This window comes from Pogoniulus pusillus, chromosome 8 (assembly GCF_015220805.1).
Source record: "Pogoniulus pusillus isolate bPogPus1 chromosome 8, bPogPus1.pri, whole genome shotgun sequence".
NCBI lineage: Eukaryota > Metazoa > Chordata > Aves > Piciformes > Lybiidae > Pogoniulus > Pogoniulus pusillus.
This window is the reverse complement of record NC_087271.1, coordinates 16,608,682-16,622,782: the sequence shown is the minus strand read 5'-3', so window position 1 is coordinate 16,622,782 and position 14,101 is coordinate 16,608,682. Positions and strand designations below refer to the sequence as shown.

The 14,101-nt window shown below is 44.4% G+C and overlaps 1 protein-coding gene across 5 annotated transcripts in view; it reads left to right on the top strand.

The window, feature by feature from the left end:
• Positions 1 to 10,919, top strand: part of RAB3B (RAB3B, member RAS oncogene family) — a 68,358-nt gene extending 57,439 nt beyond the window's left edge. For all 5 annotated transcript variants that reach the window (XM_064147374.1, XM_064147372.1, XM_064147370.1 and 2 more), the window contains 2 exons: positions 6,277 to 6,401; positions 8,834 to 10,919. In XM_064147374.1, coding sequence (XP_064003444.1) covers positions 6,277 to 6,401; positions 8,834 to 9,021 — 313 coding nt within the window. In that variant the 3' untranslated portion in view covers positions 9,022 to 10,919. The remainder of the gene's footprint in view (positions 1 to 6,276; positions 6,402 to 8,833) is intronic.
• The last annotated feature ends 3,182 nt before the right edge of the window (positions 10,920 to 14,101 follow it).

Below are 14,101 nucleotides of genomic sequence, written 5' to 3'. Positions count from 1 at the left end.
CCGCAGCCCGGGCAGTGCGCTGCGGCGGAGCAGCCTGGCCGCGGGACGCATCGGGCTGCGGCTGAGCAGCGTCGCTGTGCCAGCAGAGCCCTCTAGTGGCGGCGCAGCGAGCAGGCGCCTGCAAAGTTGCTCCCTGACCTTCCAAGGGGAAGGACGTGAAACCCGAAGCTTCTCAAATGCTGCTGTGGCAGCTTTTGCCATGCGCTAGTGCAGCAAGTACGTAGGATCTTTTAGGTTAGTTTGGTTTACTTTTTCACCATGGTGGGTGATATGCTTCAAACAAATCCTTCAAACGCTGGATCTGGTCTTCAGTCAGGGACTATTTTCCATGGAAAATTAAGGTGTCTATCAACTGAGCTCCTCTAGCTCAGAGTCTCGTCTCCCTGAGTCAAGTGCAAGACTGCGGCAGCATGGCTAGTGGTACAGGCAGAGCCCTAGCAGACCTGAAGTGTTTCTATGCAGTGCTGGTGTAAGAATGGAGTGGCAGCAGTTGGGAAGCTGCGCAGGCTGCACAGTCAGTAGCAGCCTCTGCTGCTCAGCCCTGCCTTGTCTCATCCATCACACGTGGATGGGACAAGCTTTCCTGCTCTGCCTGCTGTGCCCACGGGGAGTGAGTGGGCTAGACTCGGAATGTTTGGGATATGAGATGGTCTGATAGGAGAACAAAAGCCTGAACCACCTCTTTTCCATGAATGAAGCTGTTACCCTCAGTAGTGTTGCTCCTGGGTTCCCAGGAAGTGGCAAAGCTGCAAGCTGCTTTTTACCATGCAAGGGAGGTGTGTAGCCTGACACGTGAGGTGCCTCTCCACTTGCAGAAGTTTAGGTGCAGCTACAACAAACCACACTAGTTCTAAGATCTTGCTTCAGCCCTCACTGAAATGAAATTCAGCGTCTACCTAGGATATATGCAAAGACTAACAGCAAAGCTCATCTCAAGTCATTTTACATCCTGCAAGTTGCCAGAAATTACAACAATTAATCCCACATATCCTTCCATTCAAGTGTCCTGCTGTCCTAGCTGGCTAGCCATGCATTTTTCAGTGTTCAGCTGCACCAATCAGAGAATGCTGTGAAGCTGAATTGTTTGTTGTAAATGCTGAGATGCAGCAGAGCAGCTGAGCTTGACCTCTTAGACTCTGAGAATAAACCAGCAGTACTCAGGTATTAAATCCAGTAAGAAACTTATTGACCTTCCCTGCTACTTCTAAAATGCTGTGTGTGGATGCAATTTGAGAGTTTCTCTGGCATAAAAAGCTGAGTAAGATCACAGGACTGGATTCATAAAGCAAATAGAACCAAGCTTTATGTCTCAAGGATACCTCAAGAAAATCATCAGTGAATAAAATAGGAAGTGATGCCCACTGTGCACTACCTTTTGGCTGCATTCCATCCCATTATTGTCTGGCAGGAATTTCCCACCTGACCATAATTCCTGAACTGAAAAGTTGTACCCATTCACAAAACCCTGGAATGGATCACGCTGTGTACAGTGGTCATCTATGTGTTCTATAGGAGGGCATTCTTCAGACTACATTTTGTTCCTTCTTGCTGGCTCCCTGTCTAATGCCTTTAGTGACTCAGATGTTTTAAGATGCTCTGTAAGGAGGCTGCAAACATGAATCTGAGCCCACCTCACTGCTTCATCCCGTACTATGTCTTCCTGCAGAGTTCACTACAGGAAACAAGCCAAAAGCATGAGCAGCTGAACCAGAGATCTGGCACTTCAAGTAAGCTCTTGTCCATAACAGGGTCTTCTGTTGAGCTCATAAAGGTGTGCAGAGACCTCAAAATTCACCTTCATAACTACCCGGAATTATGGGAATGTAACCTTGTGCAAAGTCAGCTCTCCATTGGAGAAAAAGTATTTTCCTTTCTATGTATCTCCAGCATCTCAGAGTTTGTGTCCTCCCTCTAGCTGAGAAGTTGCCATAGCAAGTTGTGCTCACTAGCCGTGTTATTCCCCAGGCCTCTTCATGAAGCTCCAACACCCCCACTAAAACTGCCTCTCAGTATGTAAGGTGCAGTTCACTTCTCCTCTCTGGCTCTTCGGCATGTGATTGTTTCAATAACCTTCTGATCTGGCCTCACCTGTCCACGAGGGGAATGAGAATGTCTCTGCCAGTCTGCTCTATGATTTCTTCCTTGGGTGATTTTTTTTACTGCACCCTTCTTATGGATGGATGTCCTAAAAAAGGATTCTGATTTGTTTCCCATCAGAAATACTTCTCCTAAACCAAGTAAAGGCTCTTTCTCCTGGCCATGGCTGCATATCAGGTATTCAGACAGGCTTTCATGGTAGGGTATGAATGTTAGGTACAGACTTTTCCTTCATTCACGTGAATCACCCTGATTAATGGTAATGATCTTAAAGCAGCTGAGAAAGAATAAGATACATAATTGGAATACCTTTGGGAATATATAGGACACATTCTCTTCTTCCTTCACTGGGAAAGGTGGAGCAGATTGTATGAGAAGCCTAAAGCTGAGTAATTTTTCCTTGCTGCCATGTGGTAAGAGTGCAGTCAGGTTATTGTAGAAGAAAACCCATAAATGGGTAAAAGCGAAGTTGTATTTTACCTGATATTTGAAAAGAACTGATTCTTTTGTTTGAAAAAGAGGCTGTTTTTCCTGTAGGGTAAGTGAAAGGGTTAAATGAGCTTTCATAGCTTTCAGCTCAGTTTCTAGATTTTTTTTTTTTGGCAGGCTCCTTTGACAGCTAATATTTGACACTGGCTTGACATTTTTGCAAGCAGATAAATCAGTGGTTTACAGCTCATTGGACACAAACCTGGAATTAGGATCTGCTCAGTGTTTGATACTGTAAAGTAAAAAGACAATAGCATGGAAACTTTGCTTTGCTCAATCTAGATAATTTCAGAGAAGGGAAGAAGAAATTGGTTAAATTTAACATAGATTTAAGAGGCAGCTGGGTTCACAAATCATCAGCCTCCTTTATCTTTAAGACTGGTCTTCAAATTAGGCTGTCGGTATACGCCTGTAACGGTGAACCTGAGACTTTTCCTTCCAAGTGTGAGACATAAACTCATCTTTATTGTTAATTTGGGGAACTAGCTCAAATAAAGCACAGCACTGTTATTGTGCCACAGAAATCTGCTTTTCCTAGTATGTGTGTTGGACTGCTGAGAGCCATTGAAACACCTCAGTTGCACAAGCCTGGTTATTTAATTAACTACCTTTCCAGAAGCTTCTGGAAATTCAGTGCCTTTCTTTTTCTGTGGGGATCAGGGCTTGTTTTAGATGTTTTTCTTTATAAGGTTGGTGTGTTGGTGGCTTTTTATTTCTAATAAATGTAAATGTCGGTGATCTGTGAGAGAAAATTTTCTCCAGCTTGTACAAATGAGGAGGATGAGTTTCTGTGGGGAGATCCTTCATGCCTTTTTCACCTTTTTCATTTTCTGAGTAATTCTGATTAAATAGCTAAGATTTGGCAGTGTATCCCCATATGACCCTGTAGTGGTGGGAGTAATGAATTGATGTGAGATACATGATTTTTGAAAAATTAATATTGTCTATTAATTTTAAATATTCAGGAGCCTTGACCAATAATTCTAATAATAATAATAATCAGGTTCTCTTGCAATGGTCGTGGTAACATTATACAGATGATAGCATAGGACCTAGAATGTTTAAGAAATAACTAGCAATAATAGAACTTTAAACCCAAATGAACTGGAAGGGAAGGTTCCAGCAGTCAATACATTGCTTGTCCACTAGATGGACTCGGGAAGCCCCTTTCTGCTTATGGCAGAAGGCAGTTGGTGAATTACAAGAGGCTTTAAGTATTTGCTCACAAAAATCATCTCCTGATTTGCGGGGCTAGATACAGATACACTTGCATGGGGTTCTGTTGATGCCTTGTCAGCCACTGAGGCTTCTGATTCTTCCCAGGCTTCACAGGGTGCTGGGGAAAGGAGGCAGGCAATCTCTGACCTGGTCCTGATTTCTCTGGATGACCTGTGTGTCCCTTCCAGGGCTCCATGTCTTGGCAAGTGTAGGCAGGATGTCTTGCAATGTGCAGTCTTAGCACAATGTCATGCTGGCTATGCAGGCCAATTGTGTGGAGGCATTTAGAGCCTGTTCTTGGTAAACTCGAGGCAGTGTAGTTTCCAGGCAAACAAACTCAAAGCATAAGAGTTTGTTACTTTGTGGCAGCACTAGTTTACAGCTTAGCATAGCATAATGCTGCAGAAGGCAAAGGCAGAATCACTGCTAGAGGCAGAAAGAGCAATGGCAGCAGGCAGTAGCATGCAGCAAGCAAGCAAGCATGAATACAATGGCAGAGCACGTTGTGTTACCTGCTGTGTTACCTGCTCATCTCTTTTTATCAATACAGCCTGAGACTAATGGACCTCTGGACACAGAATAACTCCTCAGAATGGCAGTTAGCCAAAATTGAACATATTAGGTGAAGCCACAGGCTTGCTTTACCCAAATTTGGGAAGAACATAGGCCTCGCATGAGACAGGCACAAGCCAAATGTATGTACCCTGCTTACCACAGGATGTAAATAGGAGAAAAACAAAACTGGGCAAGCCAGAGATCTTGTCTTCCTGGGGCTTGGTCTGTTTCTGTGGTCATCCCTTGCTGTGATGACCTTGAGAAAATGCAGAAGAACCCATAAAGTCCTCAAAGACTCTTAGGAGCTCTCACAGGGCTTGCCTACATGGAGACATTTGGAAATGAGCAAGTGGAGTCGTCAAAGCTGGGACTGGAGGAGTGTCTCTTCCAGGAAGACACTGAGATGACTCAGAAGTTTCACTGCACAAAGCCTGTGCCTGTTTATGTGTGTTGCAGTGTGGGTCATGGCTCATGCAGTGAGCTTCATTTAGGTTTCTGTTTTCAAGAGAAATGCAAACAAACTGCTGCTTTAAGGCAAGTTACACAATGAAGTGACCCCTTTGTCACAGAGAGCTGCTTTCCTTGGAAAAGGCAAGCAAGCTACTCCCACTAATTAAGCGTTATCTTCAGTAGATCAGAGCTGGAGGCTGCTGTTAATTCAAAAGAGAAGGAACCAAGTTCTTTTTAAGGGAGCTCAAGCCAATTAAATTGAAGTGAAAATCTGAGGGGTATCTTCGCTCTCCTGGGAAATGGCAGATTTGTCCTGTGTGGAGGGATGGTGAGCAGGGAGGAAGTGTGGGAGGATGCATTAGAGACTGGAGGAGGAATGAAGGAGGTAGGGAATGTGTTGCTTCTAGCAAAGCAGCCTAATTACTTTCAGGAAGGAGAGAGTCTTAAAAGATAGAACTAGCTTGGTGAAGAGAGAATAGATTGGGCCAGTCTGAAAAAATGGATGAAAATTGATGCTACCAAGTTAATACCATTCTGCTGCTGGCTTTGGGACACCTCACCAAGGATGGTGGGAAAGTACTGAGGCCAAATGTAAAGTCAGGCTCCTGTGATCCACAGCTAGTTCCATTCCAGTTCCAGCACATGAGCCACAGAAGGCTTTAATCCTAGTCCTCTTGCTTAATCCCCCTTGTACTAGATCCCTCTGTCAATGATGTTAGCATTTGTCTGATGCTCCCTGTCTGCCATTGCATCACTTAATCTTGTTGGGTTCAAATATTAGCTGACAGAGCCTTATCTTGATCCCATATCTTCCTGATCTGTTTCTCTTCAGCCACTTTCTCCATGTTTCCATGTAGTTTTCAGTCTCCACAAACCAATTCTCCTGTTCCAGGAAAGATGACTTCTGTTTGACTCTCAGACCAGTTTTCATGACGTTACTCAAACAGCACAGCAAATGATCTGCAGCTAATGAGCATCTCTTTTCCCTGCTCTGAACTACTGTTGTGCTGGGGTTTACAAGAAGATGTAAATCTAGCATGAAATGCGTGTATCTGTTGTATGGCTTTCTCTGTAGGGACAATATCCTTAAGAGCTGTGATTGGTTGTTCTTCCTCTGGCAGATTGCAGCTGGAGGAGAATAAACCTGAGAAGAATGCTTCCCTGTCCTTAGACTTCAAAAATGATCCAGCTTTTTGTCTGGATTCACTGTTTTTAAAACACTTGCAAAGCCTTGACAAAAAACTTAATTGTCTATTGGAGTTAAGGAGTAGTAAACTAGAACAGTGCTGCAAATCACAGTCTGCACTCTTGCTTTATGTGTCAGCTTGGTCAGCTGTCTGTCAGCCAACACACACTCTGGAGATGCTGATCCTGTTACCAGTGGTGCTTGTTTTCACACTTGATAACACGACTTTGTTGTGCCGTGGCTGATGGAAGGTAACAATGTTTTTTTCTGACCTGCCATAGGGCCACACAGATCAAGACTTATTCCTGGGACAATGCACAAGTGATCCTGGTTGGAAATAAATGTGACATGGAGGATGAAAGAATTGTTCCTGTGGAGAAGGGGAAGCATCTGGCAGATCAGTTAGGTACATGTCAAAACTTTTCTTTCTACTCTTTTACTTCTGCTTCTTCATACTGTGTTCCTTTTTCTTCTGTGTCACAAAAAGTTGTGCTAGCAGTAATACCTAAATCATGGGATCACAAATAAGAAGTATAACATATTCTAGCTCCATATTTTACTTTCTTAGTGCTGAATGCTGCCTTGTCTGCAAAACCAGTCTAGCTCTGTATCTTACTTGCTTGGTGCTGAATGCTGCCTTGTCTGCAAAACCAGTCTAGCTCTATATCTTACTTGCTTGGTGCTGAATGCTGCCTCATTGTCTGCAAAACCAGTCTAGCTCTATATCTTACTTGCTTGGTGCTGAATGCTGCCTTGTTGTCTGCAAAACCAGTCTAGCTCCATATCTTACATGTGTACTGCTGAATGCTACCTTGTCTGAAAACCAGTTACAGGCTCTTTTTTTACACATCAGAATTCACTTTGCTTTTGAAAATATGAATGTGAATAAACTCACTTCCTGGCTTACAAACCTGTTGTGAATACACGTGCCCTCAGATGCTGCAAAAGGAATGACCCTGTCATTAGCTAAAAATTTGTCCAAAACCATGTAATGGTAAATAGTGAGTTTTACTGGAACTCCCACTCCTGTTTGGACTTCTAATGTTTTGGGCTTTTTCCTCCCCTCAAAATTCATCTGTTTGTTTAAATAGAAACTTGGTATCTAGAATCTGATTTTTTTAATGTATGGAACTTTCAAAGCACTCAGTTTCCATAGCAACTGACTCCTTCAGCAGGGAGCTGCTCTGCTGAAGAATCCCCAGTTCTGCCCCCTCCCTGTCCTGCGTGTGCCCATCTCACCCAGGAGAAACATGCCCCAGTGCAAAGCAGAACAAAACCCGACCATGCTTTTGGAAAGCACTGTCCCAGTCTTCCTCTTCCCAAAACACTAACTGCTCATTTTAACAAGGGGAAAAAAGCATAGCTAGTTTTTATCAGTCAGCCCTTTCTTTATGCTAAAGGTGATGATGTTTCCAGCATGATCTGAAATGACTTTATGTGAGGTGGTTGAAAAGTCTTTTGTTGACTACCAACTGCCCAAAGTGCTAGCTTTCAACATAATGGTCACGTGAAGGTTGTCCTTCAGCACGTTTGGCCAAGTTTGTCTAGTGACTTTAACATCATTGAAGTAATTTCTTAATCAGATCAAGAAGTTGTTACTGGCCTGAACATGAACTAAATCAAAACCAGATTCAGCCACAGCAGAAGCTGAGACAGAGTTGGACTGACAAATATCAACATTTCACAGAATGTCTTGTGCATTCTACATACATTCCTAGTCCCCATCAGAGAGCAAGTGGGGCAGGGCAGCCATCCTTACTCAGTAATGCAGTGAACATCTTCAGTATCACTGCACCTGCTGTCCCATGATTTTTAGAGTGCTGCGTTGGGCTGGACACCTGCTTGGTGACTCAGCCTACCAGCAGTGACAGACTCATCAGGTAAGATGACTTCTCTTCCTTTGTGGCAGAATCAAAGAGAACTGATGGCATTGCAGAATGCCTCCAAAATGAAACACAACAGAATGAAGCTTACTGCAAAATAAACTCTCTGTGGAGCTCTTGCTGTTGGCAGTATAATAACCTGGCAGAACAGAAGCAGCAGCCATTTTAAGAGGTGGTTGGCCTTTGAGGTCCCTGGAGTTAGCAAGATAAAGAAATGCTTCACACTTCAGTGTGTTCCTGCTGGCTGAGACAGGGATCAGGCTCGTCTGTGAGAAAGTTAGTTCTTGTGTAGCACAGGGTGTCACTGGAGGCAGCAGGAGTAGCTGCCTCTGCCACCCCCCACCTTGACATGACTCCAGCCAGGGCACTCAACATTATCTGTAATTCAACAGTGTTGAACAGCCCCTCTTAGGTCATTACATGAGTTGTACAAGTATTAATTACCCTGAAGAGCTTTCTGTTTAATCAGATAAGGAACAGGGAAAAAGAGTGCCAAAATCGTGGAGTGTTTTGCTCACAAGGGCACAAGTTAGTCAGCAGAAGAAATACAACCACAATCATGCATCTCTTTCTGGTCTCTCCTGCCAGGCTGCTGTAATGGTTCAGAGTAAGCTTGGAGCTGTCATCCAGGTGTGCACAGAGCCCACCTGAACATTACCAGTTAGTGATACTGACAGACTTTGACTCCTCTGTTCTGGGCTTGTCCAGGTCTGGACCATTTGCAGATGTGTTTACCAGGGTTATGGTAGAGATCCCTTTTTGCCTTTGACTCTCATTGCTGCCTGATAAATTTTACAAGTATTTCTGCTCAGTATCCTGAGCCTCTGGGAATCAGCCGAGCTACGAATTGTCTGAGGTCACTTGTAAAAATCATGGTCAGTATTTAATGAACTGTTGCCATTGCCATCAGTCTCTATTGATTCCTTTGGGGTCTTCTTTCACTTTTTCCTCCCAGGTTTTGACTATTTCGAAGCCAGTGCCAAAGAAAACATCAACGTAAGGCAGGTGTTCGAGCGCCTGGTGGATATAATCTGTGAGAAGATGTCGGAGAGCATAGAGTCAGACCCTTCCAGGGGCAGCTCTGGCAGGGGCATGCGGCTGACAGACAACCCGCCACCGGCGCAGCACAACTGCTCCTGCTAGTGACCCTGCTCCCTGGGAAAGCTCCTTCTGCTTTCGTCTCTCCATTTGTGGTGGTGCTTTATCATGTAGCCCAAAGGCAGAAGTCTCTGTTGTAGGAAACTGGTATGTTTGTGGAATGTGCTGGAGTGTTGATGTTCTGTATCTCCTCATTCAGTAATTCAAAAAACCCAAGTCCCAGATCTGAATAAATGTTGTGTGTGCAGCTGGTGTTAACGTTACACTGAAGAGGAAGAGCTGTACAGTGTTGCAGGTGGGTTTTGGTTTTTTTTCCACAGGGAATGTTGAATTTTTAATTATAGATTTCTCTACTTTGGAAAAAGTTGGGTTTTCTCAAGAACAACAGAAGACATAGAAAAACTATTAGAAGGGACCAGGCAAAATCTCCTATAAAATAAGAACTTTTTTTTAAAAATTATACCATTAAAAAAATAGAAACAAACCCTGAGGTACTTTTGAGAGTTGTTGCTGCCTTCTAGGTACTGTACCTCAGTTTTCCTGCACAATGAGGCAGAAAGCAGTGCCTATCTGACAGCTTGAGATCCTCCAGAGTGCTAGGAAGGAGGGGTGGATTTTGTGTCAAGCTTCTAAACAGAGGAAAAGCACATATAAGAATCAAAACTGCCAGGTAGGGGAGGAGGAGACAGAAACTTTGCAGCTGTGCCTGTGCTCTTGGCTGGTGGCAGGTGAAGGAGCAAGAGCCCTTCCAGGGCCTGCCCTTGCCCCGCAGACTTCTCCAGTCACCAGTCCTGGGGCTGTTGCTGTGTTCCACCCCTTGCTATGTGCAGTCCTTTGTTTCTAGAAGCCCAGGAGCCAGCTATCCTGCAGCTGTAAGCTGTAGTTTTACCTCTCCAGGTTTGTGTCTGCTCTGATCAGCTGCTTGATGGTGGATTGACTGCAGGATGGACAGGAGAAACAGGCTACTATATGCTTAGTTGGAAGTAAAATCTGCCATATAGGACATGGACTGCACTATCCTACAAAGATAAAAGTATCAGGAACCAAAATATGAGTGTTGGCCAGTATTAGTGCCAATATGAATAGTTTTTTTCCTCTGCATTTTGTGTTGATTTAGATTTTAGATATGTTAGATGTGTGTGGGGGTGGTTTTTCTGGCTTTAAATTCAACCTCAAAGTATAAGTCCAAATAAAAGAAGATGGATGATGAAAATTCACCTGCCAATGAAAAATGGTAAAGACATCCTGCTGAGAGTTACTCCATGGGCATTTTGTTGCGTCATTCTTTGGAGGGAGGAACAATTTTGAATTCTTGATGTATAAAGTATTCTAATAATTCCCACAGCTCTAAGAATGACAAAACATTTCATCTGTGTGCAGAACCCTGTACACTGTCCCCACGCAGAGCTGTGAGTAGAGGGAACTGCTTTGGTGAGTCTGTATCTTGCCTATGCTGTATGCCTTTGTGAGCACACACTTTGTGTGTCCCAGCTCCATGCAGTGACTATAAACTGTTGTCTGCCAGTGTAAATCAGATGGAACTGCAGAGTTCACTGCCTCGAGGTGAAAATTCTGAGAGATTGTGTGGCTTTACCTTAGGCCTGCGAACTTCTCTGACTGAGGAGACTTTCTGATGTCAGTATCTGCCCACTGCACTGTAATTTGCTGGATCAGGACACTAGCGATTGATTGCCTTTGTAACTTTGTTCTGTTGTGTCTGGCAATTTAATAGCTCGAAGAAAAAAAAAGCACAATACACCGACGTGGTTTGAGCTCGTGCTAAAGGCTCTATCTCCTTCTGTGCTGCTTTCAGAAATGTTTACTGTGATGTGTTTTGGGTGTGTGTGATCTAGTCCTGGGAGAGTGATTTGTGCAGTGCTAGGAATGTGGTTCTTGTATCTAAAGCTCTGAAACTGCAAAATAAAGCAAAATGTAGCCACTGAGTGTGGTCAGAGAGCTTGTGTGAGCTGCATTGCTAGTGCCAGGCAGGCATGTGCCTCTACAAAGAAAGGTGTTTTTAATGCTTTTAAAAACACATCATCAGACCACATTGATGTTTTCAACAGGGTGACAATCCTTGATCCCAGAAACCAGGAATCACTCTGCAAATCTAAAACAGAGTAGAAACAAGGATTATTTGGCCAATAAATGTGCAGTGTAGTGTTTTAATTGTGGCAGAAGCAGGTTTGAGGGCGGATTGCATAACTAGCAAAAAGAAAGTAAAACTTCCCCAGCAGGGAAGATTGATTTTGAATTGTGCAGGTATAATGGAGTGCATCAGTGCAAAGAATGATTTTTCAGCTCAGCAACCCAATGGTTAAAAGAAAATGGATTCAGCAGAAATGGAGGGTCAATTATTTCCTTTTAAGTTGTTTGGTTTTTCTTTTTCCTAGCAAAGATCTTTCCTTTTTCTCCTTCTTCTTTGTGTGGCAGGCTGCCACACAAAGGGAACCTCTCTGATGTCTGCTAGGTTATCAGGTTAACATACTGCATCCAGTTATTCTGCCCTGGTTCTCTTGGCAATCCCAGAGAACAAGATGACTTCTTCAACCCTAGTTGATGGAAGCATCTACAGTAAGGAAACATCACCTTTGTTTCTGTTTGCTTGCCTAAACTAGTGTGTTCTGCTAAACCTCTGAACTTCATGTTAAATGAAGTATTTAGTGTCTCAGATCATCATCTCATGAACTTGTTTGCAACACAAGATATTGCCTCACTCAAAGGGAAACTGCTTGGAGAACACTTGAGATCTGTCATCCAACTGCAGGAGTTCTCAGCCTGAAGCAGTTTCTCTGATATGGACTGTACACTTTTCCTGTGACAATGGTAGTTGTTCTGGAGCAAGTGTGCATACATCCTCACTAAACAGCAAAACCTACTCCTTGTGTTTGAGTAACATCTTCAGAAGGAAAAGGACTGTCTGTGTTGTGTTAAAAGTTGGGTTAAGAAACAGATCCTGCTTTTGGCAGGAGCGTTGGACTTGATCTCTGGAGGTCCCTCCCAACCTCTGAGATTCTGTGATACTCAATATGTCATTGTGCTTCATGGTGTTCTAGTCAAGCCAGAGGTATTCTTAAGTTGTTGGGTTTTTTTAATAAGAACACGAGTATGTTCCAGGCCCTTCAAGCTAGGATGGGCAGAATTATTTTTCACAGCACAAGCCAGCAAGTATACTCTGAAGAACTGGAGAAGAGGATTGTGAATTAGACTTTGCCCTATACTGCATGCAGGAAGAAACTCAGCATTTGGTCCCTACAGAGTTCATTTCAAATAAGGATTCAAATCATGTCAGACAACCTACACATAAATCTCATATTAATGGAGAGATGTGTCTCACCAGCTTACATTCACATCAAAATCTGTGAAAATACAGAGAAAACCTTTTGCCTTGAGTGACATGCAGCTGATTTTCAGTGTCACCAGTGAGTCAATATTAATTCTTACTTGTTGCTGATAATGGCAGAGTGCAGAACAGTGATTTTTCAGGGCAAGGGGATTAACAGACTTCCTTGCACTGTACAAACCTAAAATTCTCCATGAAGTCTTTCACAGAGCACTGCAGATGATTGGCAGTGGCCTGGGACAGCAGTGCTCGCAGGGCAGGATGGCTCCAAGATGAGTAAAAGGTACTTCAAAGTGACAAGCTGACTGCTCTGCACAAGCTTGTCTGTGGCTTGCACAACACAGCACTGCATGTAAACCATACAGGAGGCTCTGGATTAGAGACCTCATGGAGAAACTAAGTACTAAAGCATGAGGTGCCTGACCATCACCTCATGCCCCCTTCCTGGCCGTCCCATGTAACTGTCACCTCCTGATCTCTCGGACATTCCCCCTCTCTTCCCTTAACTTTGCCTTCATCATCTTTTTTTTTTTTTTTTTTTTTTTTTTTTTTTTTTTTTTTTTAAGTCAGCATGGTTTGGAGAAGAGAAGGCTCCGAAGTGACCTTATTGTGGCCTTCCAATATCTGAAGGGGGCCTACCACCCCTGCTGGTGAGGGACTTTTTAGGATGCCAAGTAGTGATAGGAATGGAGAGAACAGATCCAAGGTAGTGAATGGTAGATTAAGATTTGATGTTAGGAATAAGGTCTTGACCATGAAGGTGGTCAGACACTGAACAGGTTGCCCAGGGAGGTGGTTGAAGCCTCATCCCTGGATGTTTTCAGGGCCAGGCTGGATGTAGGTCTGGGCACTCTGATCTAGTGTGAGGTGCCCTGCCCATGGCAGAGGGATTGGAGCTGGATGATCCTTGGGGTCTCTTCCAACCATGACAAATCTGTGCTTCTGTGACTTAAAATACACACATGAAATAACTGAACAGCACTGGTGTTACAGGAACAGTGCAAAAGGGATATCACAAATGGCAAGTGTCCTAACAGCTCTCCAGACAATACAAGAAAGGATCTTGGCATTGAATGCCGTTTGGAAACACCAGCTTCAAAGAGAGTGAAACAAAGAGGGAAAACGGCGTTTCACCTCATCGTGGGGAACTGGGGAAAGCTGAAAGCGTGTGGCGAAGGCTTGGCCACACAGAACTGACAGGTGTTTGCTGACTGCTCACTTGTATAAACTTCAGGCCATTATGGCTACCATTAGGGGAAGAAAGTTTCCAGTCAGTCATCATTAGCAGGTACGTAGTGGATGTCCCCAGAGACAGCGGTACTCCTGGCTGAAATGAATGCGAGCTGCGTGTAGCCTTGGAAGCTGCCAGCTGGAAGCCGGTTGTGCTGAGGGACCAACAGCACGCTCTGAGGGCTGATTCGATGTGGTCAGTGCTTGGCTGTGCCAGTGACCGCCCAGCGAAGCCGATGATGATGAACCCTCTCTTTCGTTACAAGTTTTGGTCTTGAGTTCAGCGCCTTTAGCTCTACCCAACCTCCGGACTTGGCCGGTGCGGGCAGCTGGGCTCGCCCTGGCCGGGCAGGGCAGCGGCTCCTTTGCCCAAGTCAGAGACAGCCTCTGCCCGCGCCTCCTCCGCTGCGGCCACACCCTGCGCTGAGAGGCGTGCGCAAACTGATTGGTCCTGTCACGAACGAGCGACAGCTAATTGGACCAATAGTCGCGGGCAGTCAGAGGAGGAAGGCTACCCCCCTCGGCCCGGCTGTTGGACTATTCCAATGCAAG